Here is a 24,457-nt window from a genome sequence, read left to right as displayed (position 1 = left end):
GGCTAAAGTGACTCTCTTAGTTTGTGGTCTGGGTTCAAGTGTACTTTATATGTCTCTCCCTCAGGGACCTAGGCTTTAGAGTTTCACAGTTAGCAGCTACACAGGGCATGTTCTTTTCATGGTAGATAGCTGGGCACAAAAGGGTGAGTTAAGGCATGCTCATGCATTTCCAACTTTTTGTCAAGTGTAGCACGTGTCACATACATTTATGTTCCACTAGTTAAGGCAAACCACATGGCTGCATCCAAAGTTAGTAGGAAGTGAAATTATGCTCTGCTGATAGTGGACTCATGGCAAAGGAAGGGTGAGTAAAAAGAATATAGACAAAGAATAATATCTACTAGTCAGCCTTTGCAGTCGCAAGCATTCGTTAAACACATTCACTCCACCCTATGCCAAGACACTCCAACAGTCTTATACAGTCCTAGCATCAGGTTTGAAATCTAGAATCTCATGATTGATACCAGATTGCAGTGTAGCTTCTCTTAATCTGGAGCCTTATGTACTAAAATCACAAGCTCCCTGCCTCCCACTCACCCCACATGCAAAGTGGAGCAGAAATAAATAACTACAATAAACATTCCCTTTCAAGGAGAATGAGTGGGAGGTGCATAAAGCCCACCTCTCATTCTTTGAGCAAAAGTTGTAAAACCACTACTGGGAGAGTAGGGAGCTCTTCTTGTTTAGAAACTTTCGATTACTCCCTGGGTGTCACTTCCTAGTTGATTGTTCTTCATGACTCTTGGCTCTGATCTCGAAGGAGTCTTCATTTTCCACCATCTCATTTGGCCATATATTAAAAGCAGTGAAGAACATCCACTTTTGGAAGCTGAGTAGCTTTCTTAACTTGCTTCCTCCTTGTAGAATATAGGGGGCCCAAAGGTCACTAACAGTAGGTCTCTTACAATCCAGGCTGATAGTGATTTTGGCACCTCAACTCCCACAAACTTGATTGATTTTTGTGTATATTTAATTCCAGTAAAATTCATAAGCCAAGAGCTATACTCACAAGTCTTTTCAAGAAATGCCTCTCTTAATAAATATAGGTATTCTGAGCTTATGAGGCTTCTCTTGGACAAAGTTCTTAGGCTGTTTCCTCAGAGTCCTTTTGTAAACTGCAAGGATCTCCTACGTGTTGATTTAATCCAATTGAAGGTCCTAACAAATGATGTAATGGTTCACTCCTTAATTTGTTTCTTTGCCTAACATTGTCTTAACTTCAGTCTTAGAAGGCCTTTCTAATGCAGATTATTATGAAATTTGATCTTTTACTGGCCAGAGATAAGAAACGGTTTTATTTTTCAGTACTACAAGTTTTAGAATTTCTAATAATTTATATTCCCGGTCAATTCTACTGGCAAAGCAATAACCTTTTCTGCGCTCATCTCTTCTCGCAGTACCTTATCAAATTAAGGTAATAACCACCAACTAATCCTAGTAATATTCTTCTTCAAAACTTCTTTATTCAAAGCCAATAGGGCATTACTAAATTTTTGGCCTGCAAGTAATAACAATTAACAATATAACTTCTCTTTCAAGTAACTATAGGAAATCTTTTATGAAATATTTTGCTACCACATAAATGAAGAACATAATTTTTCCAGCCTCCTGAAACATTTATTTTGCTTCCTGCCCCTCCATTCCAGAGCCAATCTCATACATTTTAGGTTTTTTGTTTGTTTGTTATGGTAACATTTTACTTCTGATACTACTGTCTGTATTAGTCAAGTGTTCCTGCAATAAGGTCACATAACAAACAATCCCCAAATGTCAATGGCATATAACATAAAGTATTATTAGTCTGCTCAGTGAAGCTGATCTTGAGGGAGATAAGGAAGTATGGAATGACTCAAGGTTAAAGAGGTAAATAAAAGGTAGATCATTAGATCTCTGGTATGCCAATCTAAGCAATTTGGGCTTTGTTCTGCAGCCAGTGTTGATCCAATGAGGGCTTATAAATAGAAGAATATGAATTAATCAAGGTAGGCTGTGGTCATGAATTAACCCTAAAATTGCAGTGATTTACCATTACATTTCTCACTTACATTAAGTCTGGTATAACTCTCTAGAGCAGCTATTCATTTCTTCCATCTTATTACTCTGTCCTTTCAAAATGTGATCTCCATGGTTGCCTCCTTGAAGATAGAGGAGGAATACAAAGCGAGGCCAGTAACTCTTGATTCCCTTGGACTAAAAGTAATGCATCATTTCTGTTGGTCCTCCCATTCACCAGATATGGTCACATGTCCTCAGCCCATAATAAGTGAGGCAGAACAATCTGAGGGACCACAGAGATATCTGTGAGCATTAAGAATCTCTGTAAGAGAGAAAAGAAGGTAGGATGTATAGTCTAAGAAGAAATCATGGTGGCAAAATTGAACCATGGAGGTCAGGGTGTTACCATCTCTCACCTGAACTAATGTAACAGCCCCCTCACCGAACTGAGGAAGTTCAAAGAAAGGAGAAAAGAGTCTGAATACAAAATTATGTCTGCAATAGGGTAGTATTTGTCTGCTGGGTGTAATGATGAGAGAGGAGTTAAAGATAAAGTAAACAGGATTGGAAAGATGGCAGTGGTGGATGACAGTACCGTGGGCTTGCCTCTTACACTGTCTCAGTTTGCTCTGAAATAAGCTCAGTCAACAGTTTATCAACACACATTGCTCGAACATCTGCTGTGGGGAACAAAAAGACCTGGTTGCTGCCTGCATAGTTGGAGGTGTGTGCTATTTGTATGTGTTTTTATTGCTGTATCTATTTTGAATGTCTGGTTAACCAGCTTCTAGTTGGCAGGGGCCATGTTGAATTTTTCTGTGTTTATACTGCCACACACACAATCAAATTTAATAGCAAACATCCTACAAGTAGTTAATAAATATTCACATTTGGCTAAGTGATGCTCATTTTATTCTCTTCTTTGGCTGTTCTTGTCATATATTCCTTGGGAAATTTCTTATGCATTAAATATAGAATATTGCAGTTCAGAGCTAGAATTAGTACTTTATTTCTAATTTATTTTTTAATTAGAGAAACCAAGTAGTAAATTGAATATGCATTATCCAGATGTGAAAACCTTTGAACAAACAGAGATGAAATTGACTCCCCAATGTCCTCATGTTTGCCTGCCGGTTTGGAAGTTTAAAATAGTTAAGTTTAATTTGCACCTCTATTGCTCATTCCCCAAGTGACCTTGGGGCACGACCCTTTGTCCCATTTTCCCCATCAGTGGAATATGGATAATCATATTAATCTGCCTCACCAGGCGATGTGAGGACTAATTAAAAATGAGATTAGATTCAACTGAAGTCTTTCTAATGTGAAAAATATTAAACTTGGTGATGCGTGTCTGAAATGCTGTTAGGGTCTGGGAATGGTCTCTGGCTTTAGAACTGCTTGTGACCCTGATGACACTACAGCTAAGACTGGAGTGCCTGCAGGCTGCCCATCTTGCTCATTGGCCAGATTGCCTCTGACCTGGTTCCATGTCCTGTGGGCCCAGCCTGAGGGCCAACCCTGTGTGGAATTGACTGGTAACTGGTAAGCTAATGATCTGTTCACTTCTTAGTGCTTCCTCGGAGACTTACTTCCTGCCTTTCCTCCTCTTACCTCCTTTTCCTGACAGGATCTCTGGAAATTCTTTGGATTGATCCATCACTAAAATAGTTAAATTGATAAATTTACCAAATAACTTACGTGTTTTGCTCATACTTACTTCACCTAGGCAGACAATGCCCTGATGCACAGAGCCGGCTTTTCCAATTGTGTTTTATAGGTACCTACCTCTACTAGGTAATTTTAGGGGTGTTATGCGTGGTCTCATTTATCCCCCGAGTAGTTGTCTTCCAAATGTGGTTCATAAAGTACCAAACTTCTTGTAATTAATTTCATATCTTGCCTTATTCTTTTATCTTTTATTTAATTGCAGATACATATTAGTCCTTGACCCTCTAGTATGTCAGCGGCTTTCCAGAGGAATAGGAAAATATGCAGATACTGTGGCAGGGATGGAGACATTGGTTATGGGGGTCGTTAGAAGGTGCAAAGAGTTCAGCATGAAGGTGGGGACGATGAGAAAAGAAAGGAGAGACTAGGAGACTCAAGACAAACTTAGAGAGAGCATTGCTGCTATACCTCAGCTATCAATAGAATCTAAGATAATTAGGTACTGCAGATAACTTTGATTATTGTATATTTTGTTTGCTTTGAAACCATGTTACGTATTATATCCCCATAGTTGAGCAAGGTAAATGGTAAGATACCTGAGATTAGAGAACACCGTTAAGAAAGAGGAAAAATGTCAAAGTCACTAAGTGGCCACTTTGGCAGGGCTGCGCTCCACCCTCACAGACAGAGAACCATTGATACGAAGAGTATCCAGGCACATTTAGCTCAGGAAACAAACAAACAAAAAAGACAACTGGGGATTGTTCAGTATATTGAATAACATTATTGAGTGTTTTTAGCATTCCACGTCACGCTATGAGGAATTATTACCATTGCTACCATCCTTGTTTTACTGATGAGGAAACTGAGGGGCTGAGAATTTAATTAACTTCCCAAATCTCCTGAGCTAGTAAATATGGGACCAGTTAATGAACCTCGGTAGTGTGATTCTAGAGTCCATGTTCTTAGACTGGTAGGAAGATTAAAAGCAAAGGAACAAATAAATGATGTATAAACTAGAAATGACTTTTAGAAAATACAACTAAGAGATGAAGATGGAGTGCTGACAACCTGTTAGGAACCCTTTCTGGGCTTGCAAGATTTAAACCAGAATAAATGGAAAAGGAGATATGCCAATGAACTCTGCTTAGCAAGGATCAGAGACCAAGAAAATGAGAGCAGAGAACATGTTGTGAAACAGATGCAGTCAATCAGTGATGAGTGGATTAGATACACAGACAAGCATCCTGGAGATAAAGGGAATGTAAACAAGACACTCGCACAGAGAATAGGTTCCATATGGGTGAAAGTGAGACTGGATGATGGACCAACCAGTTGGGGGAGAAAGGAACAGCTGATCCAACAAATCAGGATGTGTGGCAGGTTGAGGATCAGAAGCACAGTGATCAGCCACACAAACTGAACTGTCCATAGACATGGGAACTAAATATTAGACTGAAGCTAAAAAGAAACAAGACTATTGGCAAGAAAACATTCTGGAATAAACATGATACCTCCCTCTTGCCATTTTTCAGGTCAACTGGACCTGGATATTACTGGGGATGATAAAATAGTTATGTCTAAATTGTGGAAAAAGTCTGGCAGAAATTGGGCAGAATAGAAAATGTGCGGGGCCCCTCTAGACCTGTGTTTATATATACAGGAAAAAGGAAAAATTGTAGAGCTTCTCACTGTGAGCTGGGACAGGTCTTGCTACTTAATCAAGATCTATGTCCCATGACTCAGACCTTTGATTGTGGTAAGGATACCTTCTAGATAGATTTTCAGTGATCAAATTATTTTAGAAAAGTGCATCATGATTTGAATAGTCAATGTCATAGATAAGCCTTCATCTCCACTGGTCTTCTGCCCATATATGACCATTCAAGTGGTCCTGATGACTTTCCTTCACAAAACCCTTCCTATCTGCCTTTTTCTATTCCATATTATGGACAGCCAGTTCTGTTCTTCTTCGTTCATATTGCTTGAACTCAACTCCTACTTGGTCCTGGCCCTTCCAGTTGTCTTCTGAACGTTCCCTGTATTATCTCCAGATCTAACCTTCAAAACACAGCTTTTATCATTTCTTCTTCTGGAAAAAAAAACACTTTAGCTTTTCCCTATTGTCTTCAGAACACAGATTAAATTCTTCTGGATGGAGATTTTGAGTTAGTTCCAAACTTGCATCATTAATATTTGAAAGAGAAAACCACAGATAGATCTTTTCTTTTACCATCTGAAATGTCAGCTTATATTTGGCCTTCCTGCTGGGGTTATTCTCCCCATTTCTCTGCCAAAATCCTATCCATTCTTCAAAGATTAGGTTTAATCCCATGTACCCCATAAAGCCTTTCTAAAATGCTCCAGGGAGGTCCTCTTTCTGCACTGCTATCATTCTTATTAGTGGTACCATTAATTACTCTGGGAACTGACCCTCCATTTACCTATGATTTATTTCCTATGGTCTTAGGTGCAGTTCAGATTCTGTATTATGCAGCACTCATGCCACAATGACTTCTTTGAGGCAAATACTTTGTCACCCAGGAACCTTCTGTGGTGCCTTGTGCATAGCAGACACACTAAACACATATTGATCAAATATCCCAGGATTCTAGCAACTAACCCTATGCCTGGCTTATAGTAAAATAGATGTTAATTTACTGTATAGAGTAATTTTGGCAAAATGTAAAGGATTTTTTCTGGATAATTATAAAAGAAAGTTTTCTATTTTTCCTTTAAAAAATACTATATAATACATTTCTCATGGCTATCTGTGACATTGACTTTTCCTTAGGCAGAAGGTGGCTACCTCATTCTCATAGTTTCAGTGAGAGGTTAGACCAGGTGCACAGTACCAAGCAGTAGAGTGAGGCATATCATTAATACATGATAACAATGCTGGAGGCAGCATGAGCATATCAGGATGGTCAGGGCACAGGCCTGAACACCGGACAGTGGCTCTATCGTCAGACACATTCCCTATCATCGTGATCAGACACATTATCATCAGACATATTCCTTAACAGCGCCAGTTTTTATTTTTTTTTTACCTGTAAAATGGTCATGATAATGGGCCCAATAACAGAGTTATTGCAAGGGTTCATAAAACCACATGTACAAACCTTGTAGTACACACCACACACCTATATAAAATAAAAATAGCATTTTGCTTCTATATAATGGTTTGTAGTTTGTAAAAACAGTTTTACGTTTAGGTTTGCTCCTTATACCTGAAGGTTTCAGATAATTTGTGTGCATCTATACGTGTGTATAAAATAAAAATATACTTTATGTTACAGATCTATAATATAGATTATATATTATTAATTATTATACACATAGTATAATACATATGAGAAAGGGAGAAGCATATATATGTATCATATATATTTACCACATCTATGCATATGTGTATATAAGTACATACAAATATATACATACGGATATATGCATACAATTGCATATACATACATATGCACATGCATTGCATAGATATGAAAGAGAATAAAAGACAGAAAACAAGTGCTATGAACACTAACAAAAGGCCGGGCGTGGTGGCTCATGCCCGTAATCCCAGCACTTTGGGAGGCTGAGGTGGGTGAATCACGAGGTCAGGAGTTCGAGACCAGCCTGGCCAACATGGTGAAACCCCGTCTCTACTAAAAATACAAAAAATTAGCTGGGCGTGGTGTGGGCAGCTGTAATCCCAGCTACTTGGGAGGCTGAGGCAGGAGAATCTTTTGAACCCAGGAGATGGAGGTTGCAGTGAGCCGAGATCATGCCACTGCACTCCAGTCTGGGCAACAACGCAAGACTCCATCTCAAAAAAATAAATAAATAAATAAATAAAGGAAAGAAAAAGAACACTAACAAAAACTCAAAGAAATGTAGATTAAAGTTTACCCCAAAGTGAAACACTTCCATCTTTGTAAAGAGCTGGATGTGGTATCAGAATGGGAAAAGGCTTGTCAACTGCTGTGCTTTCTTTAAAGAGTTCTCACCTTAGCAGTCTCTGCTTACTCCTCAAAATTCCTCTCAATGTACTTGATTGCTGAGAAAGAGAGGGAAGGATGGAAGGGGGAAGGAGGGAGAGAATGAGAGAGAATGGGGAAAAAAAAAAAAAGATGCTCAGCAAACAGCAGGAGGGCCAAGAAAAATATTTAATCCAAACAAGGCATACGGTCGTTTCCTCCCACAGTCTGCATTCCCAGTCACCTTCCACAGGCGGGCTCAGGGAGCCAAGAAATGCTGGCCTGCCTGGCATGTGCCTGCATGTGGTGAACAGGCAGGGATGAGCACGCATGCTGGGGCTGTGGTGGAACATTCTGGTCACCAGCTCAGGCCTGCCTCAGCCTCCCATGAACTGAATGCCGGCCGAGGAACCAGGAGACAGAGACGAAGGGAAGTTAAGGATCAAAGTCCAAACAGGACCTAACAGTCTGTCCCGGGCCTTCCTGTGGGGTCACATGCTTTTCCTTTCTTCCCGCAGCTGCATGTAATCTGTCTCTGACTTGTACCTGTCTCCTCATCCTTTCATCTCCCACAGCTATGTAAGCTCCATCCAGACAGAGCATGTACCGCCTCATGTTTCAATTATGTGGGATGTGGCCTTGTGCAGCAGCTGGCCAAGGGCCCAGAGAAGAGGGGCACAGTGAGTGGCCACCTAGAGAGGTGACCAGAGAAAGGCACTGGAAGGTCCCACCTTACTGGGCAGGGTGCCTGCAGTGGTCTGAAATTCTGCTCTCAATTTCATTCATCTGTAGTCTTAAGTTTGATGTCTGGAAGAGTCTACTGTGAATGAGCCTATGACTGGAAGGCCATGCCAAGCTATTTTCAGGTGATATTTTGGGGTGAGTAATTGATAGTGAAAACAAATACCTGGGAGGCAAGGGGACAAGATAGGGGAAATAATTGGGCATGGTGGTTTATACCTGTAGTCCCAGCTACTTGGGAGACTGAGGCAGGAGGATTGCTTGAGCCCAAGGGTTTGAGACCAGCCTGGACAACATAGCCAGACCCCATCTCTTAAAAAATAAATTTTTAAAAACAGACAAACAAATAGATGACAGGGGGAATGTTTACCTTATCTTGGAGGAAAGGTAAGAGGAGTGAAATACAAGAACTGTTTTGAATTTTTAGTTTTATAGAGTTAGTTAATTCTGGAGAGAATTCACTAGTTTAATCCATCAAATATTCATTAAGCACATACTGTAATGTATTGGATACTGCACTGATGCACAGGGTTTATTGCTGATGGAGGAAAAGGGAACAGAAAAGAGACAAAAATGGAAGTGTTCCTGCCCCCACGGTCCTTGCAGAGTTGCGGACCTCTTTTGTTCAAGGTTTCTATGTCTGACCTTAAAACACAGTTGGTTGGCTCCAATTAGCTGAAAAGGGAAGCAGGATATTCCCTAAACAAATGATTGTTAATCCATTGATTGTTTAAAGAAGAGAGCCAAATGTCATGCAGTAAGACTGTATCTGAAGACCTTGCAGACCATCTACACCACTCCCAACATGAAAGCAAGAAAAAGGAAATTACAAGAACTCATGGGCCTATCAGCCCTGCAGTGGGGACAGTGAGGTCTGATGGTATGTCATTATTAATTCTTGTAGGAGCCCACGGCACAGACTTTGCTGTGTCACAAACATTGGTACTATGGAAGCCTGGCAATGAGTCCACCTGATGGACTGCTGCTGTTCCTGGGCAGCATTTTAAGAAGCAATGCTGTGTACTTAGAAGAGGAGGAAAGATGACAGTGTCATGAAAACAGTTTTTGACAGCAAAGGATTGGGAATCACTGGAATAAAATCTTGACAAATGAATTGTACAGGATCAGCTTCACTGGAGAAAAGGGGGTCACATGGAGGACAGCAAACACTGATGGAGGAGTAGACAAAAGTTTTTTCGGTTTTTGTTTGTTTGTTTTAGGACATGGAGTTGGGTTTGGTGCAGAAGGGTCAAGGAGTGATTCAGTGCAGAAGGAATAAAGGTGGTTGGGGAAGTGGAGCACTGGGTGCCTTCACAGCCTTCAAAGTGTATCTTGTGTAGTTTTGGTAACAGGTGAGGGAAGAGATAGGGCAAAAGGTACCCAACACCTTACCATCAGCAAGGCCTCTGAGTCAGAGGAGGGCCAGGACACATTCCCGTCAGGAATGCCTCAGGCTGCAGCTCTCAACAGGAGGGCCAATAAAAACTTCACAGAAGTGCTGTTGTTTTCAGTAGGGCCCTGTGCAGGGATGTTCTGTCCTTAAGGAGCCAGGCTTCAACTTCGAGTTGGTGTTTTTCTTGCACAAATGTGCATGGATATCACCTGAACACTGTCTTTCCCATTTTCACCCTTTGGGACTATAACTCCATCCACCAGCACTGCCCTCCTCCTGGCCTTGAGGTGGGCAAGACCACTCATATAGAACTGTCTCTCCCAGAGGAGAGGCTACATGGGGAAGCAGGTCAGTGTGTGCTTGCAGTGAGGTAGAAAGTTTGTGTGACTTTGAGTCTTTATTTGCAACTATTTGAAAGGGGCCGTGAGGTTAGTTTTGGCTGAAAAGTAAGTCCCAGAGAGTCTCCTCACCTTCCTGTTTTCCTGCAGCACATATCAGAGAAGAAATATCTGTGTGATGGTTTGGGGATTTTTTCAGAGGCTAAGACACCCAAGTCACCATTATGGTTTTTGAAGAGAGCCCTGGTTTCCAGGAGCCAATTAGACCATTTCTTTTCTGTTTTTATAAGTTTCAAAACTGTTTCCCTTGTCACCTGACTCTGTCTTTCATGACTCAGGTACATGCATTGGTGGTAAAAGTGAATGGGGAAGGAGGCTCTCAGGGATGGAGCATGCCTGGTTTTGACTAAGGTGTTGGTGGCAGAATCTTGAAGTTTTCTGACCAGAGTCTATAGGGAGACAATTCAGGCACCAACCTGCAATGGTAAAAGCAATGGTAGCTTTCTTGCTGCTTTCATAAAATTATGAATTATTGAATGCTTGCTATAGGTCAGGCATTGTGCTATGTGTTTTACCTCCATTTGTTCATTTATTCCTTGCAGCAATTCTGTGAGGTAGGTGCTATTTTTCTCATTCACTAACAAGAACACTGCTGCTCATTGTTAAGAAATTTTCTCAGATTCTGATTGTTGGTAAGGAGCAGAGCTGGGATCTGAGCATAGGTTTATGTAAAACCATATGCTGTGCTCTTCTTCTTTTTGAGACAGAGTCTCACTCTCGCCCAGGAGGAGTGCAGTGGCGCGATCTCGGCTCACTGCAATCTCTTCCCAGGCTCAAGCGATTCTCCTGCCTCAGCCTCCCAAGTAGATGGGATTACAGGCGTGTGCCACTGCACCTGGCTAATTTTTGTATTTTTAGTAGAGACAGGGTTTCTTCATGTTGGCTAGGCTGGTCTCAAACTCCTGGCCTCAGGTGATCCACCCACCTCGGCCTCCCAAAGTGCTGGGATTACAGGCGTGAGTCACTGCACCCGGCCATATTCTGTGCTTTTAATCACTATACTCTATAGCCTTGATAGTTTCTGGGGCAGGAACTATTACGCCCTGGGTACCTTGGAGTAAGTGAAGTCAATACAGATGAAAGATGTCTCTTTTATCTTAACGTTTGCTTGCTTTTCTTTTCTCATCTAATTTTTCTCAACTATTTCTCTCAGAGGAGATTGATTTTTGTCCTATTTGATTATTTCTAAGACTTTGCTTTGGTCTTGGTGTCAAATGTAGATAAGCTGATTATAATCAGCCTTCTCTTTCAGCCTCTGCAGAGGTACATATTTGCCTTTTTAGAGGGTCTGCTGGGTTACACAGGCAGTGGTTTGAGGTCCTACACAGAAGATGTACTACCACACATGGACCAGTGATGCATGAGAGGCCACACAAGTAGACGCGCAGTCGGCATTCCTCTGATCATCCAGCAGGATGTGTATCTTCATTGTCTTTCTTTCAATTACATCTTCTCATCTCTTGTTTGTAGATTCCACCCTTGCCCTTCCAGGAGATGCTCTGTACAACTTCAACTGTTAGCCGAAAACACAGAAGATCCTTAACGTCTTACTGTTAGTGACTTAGCCAAGGCCTGGATTTGATCATGTAGACTTCAGAGCTGGTAGGCAGGAGCAAATCTCTCGGCTCCCAAGTGAGCCAAGCTACCTGCGGAGCATCATAATGTGATTGTGTCATTCTGTATCAGTCCTCATAAACATTGTCTTTTTATTAAAGTTCTAACAGGATTACATAAAAACTCCCTACCTTACAAAGGGCCAAGACCTAGGCCCTTATTCCAGATCACCTGTTAAAACCCAACCACTTGATCACAGATATTTGCAAACATTCCTAGGACAGCCATGGTTTACTGCTTTCTTTCTGCTCTGGTTTACAGTTTCTTTGTTTTTGGCCTTTGGGAAATGTTCTTTTTCTTCTTATGATGCCAGATGTGAAATTGAGAGAATATTGTTATGTTTTATCTAACATTTTAGATGGTTTATAGAGGGGTAATTCTTACATAGTATATTCTACTGCCTTGTCCTACTTTCTGGCTGAAACGTAAGTATGATACACCTCCAAATGTATGGATGTGTACCATGTTCTTCACTTAGAAGATGATCTACATATATATATATGATTTATTTCAACTCCAGTGTCTACAGTATATGCATTTATAGTAAGAAATAGAGTAGATGCCCATAAAATCTGGACCTGTGTCTAAGTTATGTGATTCTCATAAGGTAACATACCTAGCAAATTTTCTAGCAGTACAGGAATAATGAAAAGGAAGGATCTGGTCATAAAGTATGCTAAGGAAATGTAGTTTGTCTCCCACTTCAAAATAGGACAATCATATTTATTTATTTGTTGACAACCTACATCAGTCACTAAACTAGTAGCTGAGACTACAAAGTTTATTAGATCCCAAGCCTTTGAAAATACATTACAGAGGTTAAGCTCTATAATAAATATGTGGATCAAATATACCATAACTCAGAGAAGGGACAGCTTTCTGAGTCCAGGAAGCCAGATGAAATTTTCCAGAGAAGATTGTTCCTAAGAAACTATTCCTGCATAAGCCATCTTGATATCTATCTATTTGAATTTTACATATTCCAAGAAGACTTGCGGACCCACAAATGTGTCATCATTGGGACCCTCCATCCCGAGGAATGAACAGTGGAAGAGTTGAACAACGACATTTCCTTTTTTCCGCACATGACAGCAATGAGCAGCAAAACATCTGGTTTTAGCATTCTGAGTCTTGGAAATAAGTGTTTCTGGGCTGTAGGCATCTGTTGATGTGATTGGAGCATAGTGTTGCTTCCTCCTGGGGATATCAGCCTCTAGGGGAATATACCAAGCCCCAAGTCTCCGAAGGAGCAACAGTGCCAGGCAGCCTATTTGGGATAAACCTTGACCCACAGCTGAGAAAAACAGAAGTGAAGTTGTGGGCTGGGTGTGGTGGCTCACGCCTGTAATCCCAGCACTTTGGGAGGCTGAGACGGGTGGAACACCTGAGGTCAGGAGTTCGAGACCAGCCTGACCAACATGGTGAAACCCCGTCTCTACTAGAAATACAAAAAATTAGCCAGTTGTGGTGGCTCAATCTTGTAATCCCAGCTGCTTGGGAGGCTGAAGCAGGAGAATCGCTTGAACCTAAGAGACGGAGGTTGCAGTGAGCCGAGATCATGCCACTGCACTCCAGCCTGGGCCACAAAAGTGAAAATTCATCTCAAAAACAAAAAAAGTGAAGCTGTGGGGGTCCAGAGGAATTGAGATTATGCATGACCATTTCTTTGTCTCTGTGTTAGATTGCTAGGTTTACTTAATACACCCGTACCAAGCCCCTTTTGTAAAGGTGCCAAAAGAACTTAAGTTACCCTTCTTTCCCAGTAAATTAAAAGACTAATGAAATCATCAAATAGTGGTGGTGTGGCATTGTAGAAAGAACAGAAGACCCAATATCTAGAGATTTGGAATCTGTTCCCAGGATTGCTACTAACTATCCTTGAAAACAAGACAGTTCACCTTTTTAAGGCTTCATTTCATCATTTGTAAAATAAGAAGTTTCTACTAAATAATCTTCAAGGTGTCATCTAGCCTTAGAATTTCATATATCTATGGTGTTCAAAAAAATCTCTTCAACATACTGATTTGATTTCCTTTGGATATATACCCAGTTGTGGGATTGCTGGATCACATAATTTACATTCCCAACAACAGTGTGAAAGGGTTCCCTTTCCTCCACATTCTCACAAGCACTTGCCTTTCATCTTTTGTTGTTGTTGTTGTTGTTGTTTTTGAGACGGAGTTTCACTCTTGTCACCCAGACTGGAGTGCAATGGCACAATCCTGACTCACTGCAACCTCTGCCTCCCGGGTTCAAGCGATTCTCCTGCCTCAGCCTCCCAAGTAGCTGGGATTACAGGCAGGCACCACCACGCCCGGCTAGTTTTGTATTTTTAGTAGAGAGGGATTTCTCCATGTTTGTCAGGCTGGTCTCGAATTCCTGACTTCAGGTGATCCACCCGCCTCGGCCTCCCAAAGTGCTGAGATTACAGGTGTGAGCCACTGTGCCTGGCAGTCTTTCATCTTTTTGATAAGCAACTAGTGGTCTCATTATCAGAGGTCCCTGAGGGGCCCTACAGGCCCCCCCAGGTTCTGTCCCCAAGATTCTAAGAGAGACCTTGTGCTAGGGCTCTAGTCTTGATGTTCTTTGCATTGTTTGGATATGAAGCCCAGGATATGTGGGCACAATAAGGTAAATCATGAGATGTGAAGGAGAATGAAGATCAGGCCAGAGGTCACCATTCATTGAAGAGCCAGAGAAAAAGAAAATTAGTGCACAGATTTGTGTAGATGTACATAGAACTTCTATTTGCTGCAAGAACTTCATCAGGCACTGCACCATGCCTGCTTTGGAAAGGAGCTTCTTTGGGGCCTGATAGAACTGAATTAATATGAAGAAATTGAAGTGGCTCTGATTTGTCATTCACATAACGAGAAGTTTTTTTTATGAAAGCGATGTGGAAAACAGAAAATAGTGCTTGGCCTCAAGCAAAAATTTGATTAGCATCTTCTCTTGGTCTAAAACACTCATCAAGATAATAAAATAGGATTCAGTCCCATGCCTTACCTTTAGAGATACAGTCCCTTTTGGCTAAGATTCCAACCTGTAGGTTAGTAAAGCAGAAGTTCTAAAGTCCAAACTAACCTTTCTAAAACATCAGCATGGTCTTGAGTTCTGTTGCAAGCTGTAGAAGAACAGTGTTCTTAATCTGGTTCAAGAAAGAGAGATCTTATCAGCCAATCAGTCAATGTTTATGGAACTATTCCCGAGCCTGCGCTCTGTAATAGGCAGCCTGAGACCACTCACCCTTCTATTTCTTCTTCTTCTTAGACACATCTTTCAGATTCCTCAGAACCATCCAGTCCTAAGCTCTTCTCCATGGGGCCTAGATGTTGTGGAGCCAGCTCCTAAAAGCAGATTTCCCTCACCCCCAAAATCTGGATTAGGTATTTAACTCCTGTTCACATCTTGATGCTACACTGAACTATCACATGAGCTAAAAAATAAAAAATAAAAAATAAATGAAAAAAAATTGCTTATGATGGGCCTCCCCAAGGGCTGGAACTATGTTTCATTTATCTTTGTGACCCCATAACAATGCCTGGCACATATAGGTGTGGAATAAAGCATATGGAGTGATTGAATGACTGACTATACCCATAGACAGCAGACAGGGCCACACTATCTCTATGGCTAACTCCCCACAGCAACTTCAAAATGGGAAACATCGCCAGATTATATAACAGGCAGAAGAAATTACGTTTACTTTTGAGAAGTTTCCGAAGCGGTATTCGTAGGGCAGACTGACAGTCTTTCCTTTTCGTATTCCACCACTTGCACACAGTCATTATTTGTCCATTTCATCTGCCTGGAACACAGCTAGAAAAGCCGTGGCAAGAAAAGGCTTCCTATAACAATGAAAATAGGTATCATTAGGCTCATACGTCATAAGAAGAGTAGTCCAAGCGCTCTCTCAGATTTAAGTATTCACTGTAGGTATAATGCTAAGGGCTTGACTTTCTGGCTCAAACATAAATCATCTCTGAGGGGTGTGTGTGTGCGTGTTTTAAAGGAGGCACATTTAGCAAAGGGGAGAGTTTTCCTATACAGTGAAAATAACATACAGCTATGTTAATGACTTTGGGTTCTATATGTCGTTAAAAGGCAAAAAAAAAAAACGGGTGTTTTATAAAGATATTTTTGTTTTACAAAGATGGTTAAAATAAAAATTTAAAAAGTGACCCTTACCAGGATAAGCTTCAGATATTTGAAAAGTGCACTTATGTGAAACGCTTTATTTTCTGATGTTACAGAATAAGCAAGGTATACATATGGGTGGTGACGTTCACCTACGTACACATTGTGCAGAGAAACCAAGCCCAGTACCTTTTCTTGGAAAAGATGCCTGTGGGTTAGAGCAATATCCTAAGACTGACATCTTTCAGTTATTGAAATTAAAATTTTCTAGTCTATATCCAGTCTTCAGATATTTTTAAATTTGGGATCAATTAGTCATTTTTCCTTTCCTATTTTTTCATTGTAACCTTGGACTCAAACTGCCGAGCTTCCCAGGCACAGGTTGCCATAGGAGACTCTGTTTGTTGAGGGTGGAGTGGTTGATTTTGGCAGGTTGGGGGAGGAGCAATTAATTCTAATAGGTATATAGTAAATTAAACACTTGGGTCTTTCCAGCCTTTTTTCTGTATTTCTTCTCTTTTCTATAAACTTCGTTCTCTTTCCAGATGACTCTTTAAGAGCAGAAAAGAAGGAGCTTTTAGAAATAATTCCCAGGCTATAGCAAAGGAAGTCCAGTGGGGCCTGGAGGTCACTTAGATCATTATTGCTCTTTTCAACATATGTTCTCTAATGTTCTTGAGATTAGAAGTGACCCTTGGTGAAGACTTTAGAAAGAAAAATTCCTTGGGATACTTTACTAACCCATTCAAATATTTAGATTGTTCTTATGAAAAGAAAGATATTTTTAGATATACCTTTAATTTCCATTGTGAAGACCAGACTTATACATGTAAGAAAAGTATTTTGGGTGCTCCTTCGATTTTTATAGACAATTACATGGAAAAAAAAGAAGGAACTTACTAGGTTTTGCCAATGAGTCAGTCAGGGTTGGAGCAAAAGTAACATATGTAGTGCTAGATGAATAAGATACACTCCAAACACTTGAAAGAGAAAAATAAAACTCTGGGGAAACTCCGTAGATGTATCCAGTCATCCTGCAAGAACCCAAGAACATCTATAGGTGTTAAGGATGCACTAGTTATCTTTGACTTTGATTATTTGGCTGCAGTTCGGGACCTGAGTCTTGATTCTACAGTTATTCCAAGTTCTCTAGAGCCAGAATAACTGGTTCCAGCATTAAAGACAAATGCTCATTACAGAATCTTTGTCTTTTATCCCAGTGAGGCCTGTGCTGAAAGCAGAATTCATTTTCACTTCTTGCTCACAACTGACATTGCTATGCAGCTGTGTGGCAGCTGTTGAGTTCCACCCCACAAGTAGCAGCTTCTCAGCCGTTGGCAAACTGGTATACATCTGGGATGATGTTCGAATGACATCAGGGTCCCATAGAATAAATCAAAACATGGAAGTAATAACTTGGATAAACTTGTTCTGATGTAACTCAATTGCTGAGAATTATTTAATGGCCATTTTTGAGTTGAGTGATCTATCTTATCAAAACATGGTAAAATACAAAACTGTCCTTCTATTTGACATTTAAGGAGGGTCGGGGGAAGAGAGAGTGATTTGAACACGTAAACTGGAAGGTGGCTTCAGAACTCAAGAGTTCTGTGGCCCAAAGAATTTGACCACAAGATGTTTCCTACGACTTTATGGTTGGGCATCTCTCAGGATGAGGAGCAGCCAGTTTATTGAGTAGGTGGGCTGGCTGATTTACCCTCCAGGATACAGCAGGACAACATTTCCCTCCAGAGGAGTTTTCTGGAGAAATAATGCATTGGGCTGCTGAGCTATTTTTTAACAACTTGTTGCTGTTCTTATTGTACATTCTCTTTTGGGGTGAAACACTCTATTAACTCTGGTTTGGCCTGGACGCCTTTCCCATTTTAGTTCGTGCTGATTTACTGCAGTAACAGTAGTGGATGGAAACAGTACAGCTTTCTCTGCTCTAACCCTGTATCTAGTTTCTGTGCATGAGTTGGCTGTACCTGTGGGAATATTTTTGTGTTACAGCACTGGTGTCCTCAACCCGAGCACCACTGCGGGCTGGACAGACACCATCTGAGTCTTCATAGCACCCAAGGACTACTCAGGTCTCTAAGTGTCAGTCTTCAGTGCACCAGGAGAGGGGTGGAGGTTAATATGTGAGAAGCAGTACAAAACCAAGTTACATGACATCTAATACTAAGCTTTATCTGACACTTGCTATGTGACCTGGGCAATTCTTATCATCTCTATGCATCCTCATTTCCAAAAAAGCGGGACTTTTGAGGCCAACTCTGCCTACTGCACAGGCTTTCTCCCATGCTCAAGAGAGTTAAAAATATGTTGAACTGTTTTGTAACCTATATAATATAAAGACCTCTTGTTACAAGAAGGCAAAAAAGTTGATCAAAGAGTTTAAACGACCTATCTCAGACCTTAGAGTAGGCCAGGAGCAGTGCTGCCAGTGAAATGTGACAATTCCTTGGACCTAGTGGTCTTGAGATTTTTTCAACTTCTTGCAAATATTAGGTCAATTTGTGTCCTGCACCTTGGGTGCTTTTCTGTAATATCTCTGGAGTTGTATGGATTACGCTGGGATGGGAGGAGTGGCAGAGTCAAACAAGACATAATAAGGCTATACTGAGATGTTGCCTTCTAACCTCCCTACAGCCCTTCCAAGCAGATGGTTGGTGTGACACTATCAACAACCGAGCCTACTGCCACTATGACGGGGGAGACTGCTGCTCTTCCACACTCTCCTCCAAGAAGGTGAGTGAGAGAACCTGGGGATGGGGGAGGCAGTGGCTTCAGGAATAAAGGCAGGGTCTTCAGCTAGCTCTCATTCATGGTGTGTAATAATGGGTTTGTATTCAACAATTAGGAGGGAATTATAATGAACAAACATTGGAGCTTCTAAAGTGACAGGGTTAAGGGTAGCATAGGTTCTTAGACAACACTAGTTCTTTGTCAGTTCAGTGATTCTTTCAGAAAAGCCATGGTTTTTGCTACAGAAAGACTCATAGCTGCTTATCATTGTCCAAGAAACATCTCTGTAGGCAGGGAAAGTAATTGTCCTTACCCCTGGGGGAGGTGGGATTATCAACAAACTGCTATTCAGTTACTAACCATCTTCATAATTACATTAATAATTTTATATAGTGTGTTACAAGCATCTCGCAGGCACATGTTAAATGGCTGCCACCAACCACCTGAGCACTCTCTGGATTGTCTCGTGAGCAATTATCCTTTCTAATGCCCTTTATCCCTGTTATTCTTGGCTCTGTTAAATTAGCAGATAGGCTCAAGCTAAGCCTTATAAAATAGAATAAGCTGAAACTTTGCAATAATATGGGTAAAAATCTAAGTGCTCCAAAGATACTTGAAGCTAGTTGGGTCAATATGATAAATCTGAAATAAGCAAGAGATGTTATTTCCTTCCTTGTATATGTCTCCACAATAAAACCACACCTACCATGATCACCTACATGCAGGCTTGAATACTACATCTCTCACTCGCTAATGTTTAATCCTTACTCAATATGTGGCAGACACTGTTCTTACCACTTATGTGAATTAACTTATTTAATGCAGAGTGCTCAGGGGCTCATCATATCACTATTTAATTTGGCTGTCTTTTGCTCTAAAAACCAATAAATCCTAAACTAAGAAACAGATCAAGAGCTTGGACCAAAGGTCAGAAATCAGGCCAGCTATCTCTGTGTAGGAAGACAAGATAACTTAGGAAAAAATAAAGCAGTTCTCTCCCCATCTCACACTCTGAAAATCTAGTAATCGTCTGTAATAAATTTCAGTGCCTGTGGCCAGCATACACAGGAATTAGGATCAAAAAGGCACTTCACCCCTCTGTTGACTCCTAAATCACATTTTAGAGTAATGTGCAAATATGCTGGAAAATTTCCCCACACAACCCCACCCATTCTCCTACCCACTTGCCCAATCACCAAGCCCATCTCTTTAGTGTACTTGGACTAGTATTGTGTGTGATATGCCTATTTATTTTTATCTCATTAGATTATTAATGCCCCAAAAGGAAAAATCATTGCCACTTTTATATCACCTCTCCCAAATACCTGATTTTTTCTGATGCTAGTTATGGATGTAGCATTTATCTGTTTGTAGCAGTGCAAGCAGAAGTGAGTAACTTTTTCTGGACTATCTCTGGCATGAGGAAGAGATAGTTACATAGAAGGAAGGCAATACAGCCACAAACAATGGGTGGGGAGATGCATTATTCCACCAAGTCAAAGTATATCCTGGGCTCAAGAAGAGCAAAAACTCATGCTTTATGAGGATGGCAAAGATGTTCCTATTGTTCCAAGAGCACTGAGGAGTTGGAGTCAGAGTGCTAGTCTGTAGCTAGTCTCGGCTTCCCATATAGTAGTCTCATTACCTTGAATTAAGTCACCCCACATCTCTTGCCCTTCCCTGTAAAGAGAAAATGCTAATGCTACCATTCATCTTTCCTACTTTACAGGGAAAGTGACAGTAACAGTAAGAGCAGTATTTTTAGATATGAGTGGTAATATTAGAACTGATAGAATAGTAGTTATAGATGCTTGGCAATATATAAGAACTTTATACTCATTATTTAAATCACACAAACACCCTCTGGGGTAGTTTCTGTTGTCCTCCCCAGTTTATATATGAGGAAAGTGAAGCAAGGAACAATTACCTTGCCTAAGGCTACATGGTGACATGATGTGTGAGTGGGAAAACTGCGTGTTAATTTCCAGTTTGTGATATTGGCACATAATTCTACAGTTCCTCTGGGACCAAGTGAGGAAAGTGAAAGCTCGTTTAAAAGTGTGAAGCTATCACAGAAATGAGCTATTTCAACTTCCCTTTCATTCCCCTAGGTCATTCCATTTGCTGCTGACTGTGACCTGGATGAGTGCACCTGCCGGGACCCCAAGGCAGAAGAAAATCAGTAACTGTGGGAACAAGCCCCTCCCTCCACTGCCTCAGAGGCAGTAAGAAAGAGAAGCCGACCCAGGAGGAAACAAAGGGTAAATGAAGAAGAACAATCATGAAATGGAAGAAGGAGGAAGAGCATGAAGGATCTTATAAGAAATGCAAGAGGATATTGATAGGTGTCAACTAGTTCATCGAGTAGCCCAAGTAGGAGAGAATCATAGGCAAAAGTTTCTTTAAAGTGGCAGTTGATTAACATGGAAGGGGAAATATGATAGATATATAAGGACCCTCCTCCCTCATTTATATTCTATTAAATCCTATCCTCAACTCTTGCCCTGCTCTCCACTCCACCCCCTGCCAACTACTCAGTCCCACCCAACTTGTAAACCAATACCAAAATACTAGAGGAGAAGTTGGCAGGGATACTGTTAATACCCATTTTGAATGGATTGCCATCTTTCAGAGCTTGTCTGCTCTCAACTGGCTCTTTTTCTTTTTGTGTAGTTTCCCTTAAATAATGAAGTTAGTTATTAATTCTTTATAAGTATTTAAACATAATTATATAAATATATTATATATATTATATTTTTTGCTGTTTACTAAGCTAAAAATTATTCATTGTTCCACACATGCTGCTGTGAAGTTCACATTCAAAATGAATGTTGAGACTTTGAGGACAGAAAGGCAACTTATTTTCCCGTCTTTCTATGGATGGGGATTGGCAGGTTGAATGGGAAGTACAGAAGGAGAGAGAGTAATTAGATGGAATTCTGGATGCTAGCATGTAAAGCTAATCATCTTTTTTTTTATGACCTGGGAGCTGGGCCCATTTTATGACCAAGGAGATGGGGAGTTGGAATGGTGGTACTAAGAGGCATAGGAAGTTGAGTGTGAGTACCATTGGTGATGGGTCCAGGAGAACTAGACTATGGTTCTTGAATATCTGTCCACAAAGAATATACTAACTTGTGTCAACTTCTCAGAACTCCCAACTGGAGTCGGTGAGACCTAGGATTTTCTGCACTTCCACACATGCCTGTTCCAAGTGTGGCTGTCAGCCAATCAACAAGTTTGTACTATGGCCCATTCTCTGATCACCAGGATTACAGGAACTCACACACTCCTCATACTTGGCCTGTAGTCCTACTTCTTGTTAGAAGTCTCCAAGTCTGGCCAGTCACATGACCAAGTGTTGATTTTTCTGGGGGAAAATTTTATGGAAATGATATAGGGGAAAAGTGGGAGGAGATGAAAGAACAGGCAAGAGCTGTCAGGGTTAAATCCAGGCCCGGGCATGAGAATGGAAGTGATCAGGGAGACTCGGTCCTTGTTCCAAGTCTCCAAAGAAGACCAAAGTGGGTCCCTTGAGCAATGAAGAATCTGAGATAAATTCTCTTCAAGTATCATGTACAAAATCTGTGAGCCAGAGATTTTGACTTGAGCAAGCCATGGAAATGCATGGAGCAAGGGTGACACTCTGTGGGGAGACAGAAGAATTTCAACTATTTAATGTCCATTTTGTTGTTTTTACCCTTTCTTATCCAATAGATGGACTGCACATGAAATGACCACATTAAGCCTCTCTCTATTTACATCCCAGGCTCACTGGGATGTGGTCTACTGCAGTTACATTTTCTTGTAACGGTTTCTGGATTAGACCCTAGGGAAAGAGAGTAAGGAGCCAGTTTCTGTTTAACATTCTAGTTTTACTCATTTTAGGAAGGCTGTGAGGCTTGTCTCCCTTAAAGTTTCTTCTCCAATGGAAACCAAGAACAGACAAAATTTAGAGCTCAGCTGTGGTCTCTTCCCATCTTCTGCTCTTTTGCTTTGACCACAGTTTTTCTACTCTTCCCATCAACACTAGAGCAATGGCTGTGCAAATAGGAATAGGAAATACTACCACAATGATAGAAATATTATCCACACTATCACGTAGGGAAGAACAATATCCTGAAAGAGAATAAAACACGAATAAGGTGATATACCCACATTAATCCGTGGGTTTGTGGAATGAGGGTTGCAAAGTTATTGGGAAAAGGAAAGAGCAGAGTTCACCCATTCAAAAAAAACCTTTTGTCGTCTAATCTCTAGTGTAAAGAAAATGTAGTTCAGATACCATTCATTGTCTTGGGTCATGCTTAGTGCCCCCAAGAAGACAAACATATTTATTCTTGGGATTCTGATAGGCTTCAATATGCAAAGGACAATGGAAAAGTTTAGACACTGTGTTTTCAAAATTTTATAAACTTGTTTTATTGGGGAAAATGTCCAAATTGCTAGACGCATTCTAAGTTCTGCCTTGGAGAATCCTACTTTGTCTGAGATTGAGGCAGAGGAATTGTTATCCTGGGCATTACTCAGCTCAGGAACATGGAGCCTGTGGTTCATGCCAGTGTGTGTCTTCATGCAGTCTCTCCACAAGAGCAACAGTAAGAACATTTCTGTTTTAAATTTCATTTTAAAATATTTTATTATCTGCAATTCACCACTGCTCTGGGAAGGCAAAAGGAAAGTTCCTGTTGTGTGTGAAGAGCCTCTTAGGCTATAAGGCTTCCCAGCCATAGTCAGCTATAGCTATTCAGAGACAGCAGGTTCTTCCAGTCTTTGTTCCTGGGACCTGATGTTTTGAGCAACTCAGGTGACTGATAAAGTGGAAGGACTAAGACACTGTGGTCACAGATCCCAGCAACATCAACTCACACTCAATCCATGTGGTGGTCCACATTCTGCTACTCTTATCCACCCATGTGGTCATTGAGAGCCTTTCTCAGAGACTCTTCTGTGTGTTTGATTGTGCCCAGGTGGCCCAGGGCTAGCTGGCTCTAACAACTAGCATGACAGCCTCCAATCAGAAAGGCAGGTAAGGGGACAGGGTGAGGAGAATGGGCAGATACTGACAGAAATGAAAGTAAAGGGATTGTGAAAGTAAAGAGCTCTTCCTGATTCTCATCTTCTCTTTTTCCTATTACAAGGCATTGAACTTGGCACTTCCTGTATTCTTTGTGATCACTATTGAGTGCATTAGTTAACACCCAAGGGGATGGCTTGATTGGGAATGTAGTGAAAGGAGCTGATCTACTGTATTGTAATGTAAAACAGCTACAGCCAGTTATTTTGTAAGATTATAAGTTGTTCATTAAAAAATCAGCACACAAAATATGAAGTGTCTTTGGTGTCTGACTCTTTGTTTAAATCATTTCATCACTTTCTAATCACTTTCCATTGTCTTGTGCCAGGTCCAGGCAACAGTCATTATTTATTTGATTGATTGGTCATTTCTTTTAGCCATTTAAAAACCATTTGTTAAGTAAATAGGATGTGTAAGGAAGATGAATATGAAAGTTCATAAGAAGACATGGCATATATGAAAGTAGAATGTGAGGTAGGAATGTCAAATGTCTCATGAGTTTTGAAATAAAGTGTAAGAATTACTTACAGTTCAGAGGAAGTAGGGTTTATTCCTGGATGCCAAAGGTAGGCAGCATTTGGAAAATGGTTGGGAATGATGCGTATGATCTGACAGGCAGAAATGGGGGTTGGGAGAGGAGAGTCCAGGCAAGGTAAACAACATAGTTGAAGCTGTGGAAGTAGGAATGGGATAGGCTGTGCATTATGGAACA

At 40.8% G+C, this 24,457-nt stretch overlaps 1 protein-coding gene across 1 annotated transcript in view; it reads left to right on the top strand.

Moving 5' to 3' along the window:
• PAPPA2 (pappalysin 2) overlaps positions 1-23,996 on the top strand; it is a 299,157-nt gene extending 275,161 nt beyond the window's left edge. Inside the window, exons 21-22 of the mRNA XM_009438817.5 lie at positions 18,573-18,671; positions 20,780-23,996. Of these exons, the coding sequence (XP_009437092.3) occupies positions 18,573-18,671; positions 20,780-20,854 (174 nt within the window). The 3' untranslated portion in view covers positions 20,855-23,996. The remainder of the gene's footprint in view (positions 1-18,572; positions 18,672-20,779) is intronic.
• The last annotated feature ends 461 nt before the right edge of the window (positions 23,997-24,457 follow it).

Source organism: Pan troglodytes, chromosome 1, assembly GCF_028858775.2.
Source record: "Pan troglodytes isolate AG18354 chromosome 1, NHGRI_mPanTro3-v2.0_pri, whole genome shotgun sequence".
Lineage (NCBI taxonomy): Eukaryota > Metazoa > Chordata > Mammalia > Primates > Hominidae > Pan > Pan troglodytes.
The sequence above is the reverse complement of the archived record's forward strand: the minus strand, read 5'-3'. Positions and strand labels throughout refer to the sequence as shown.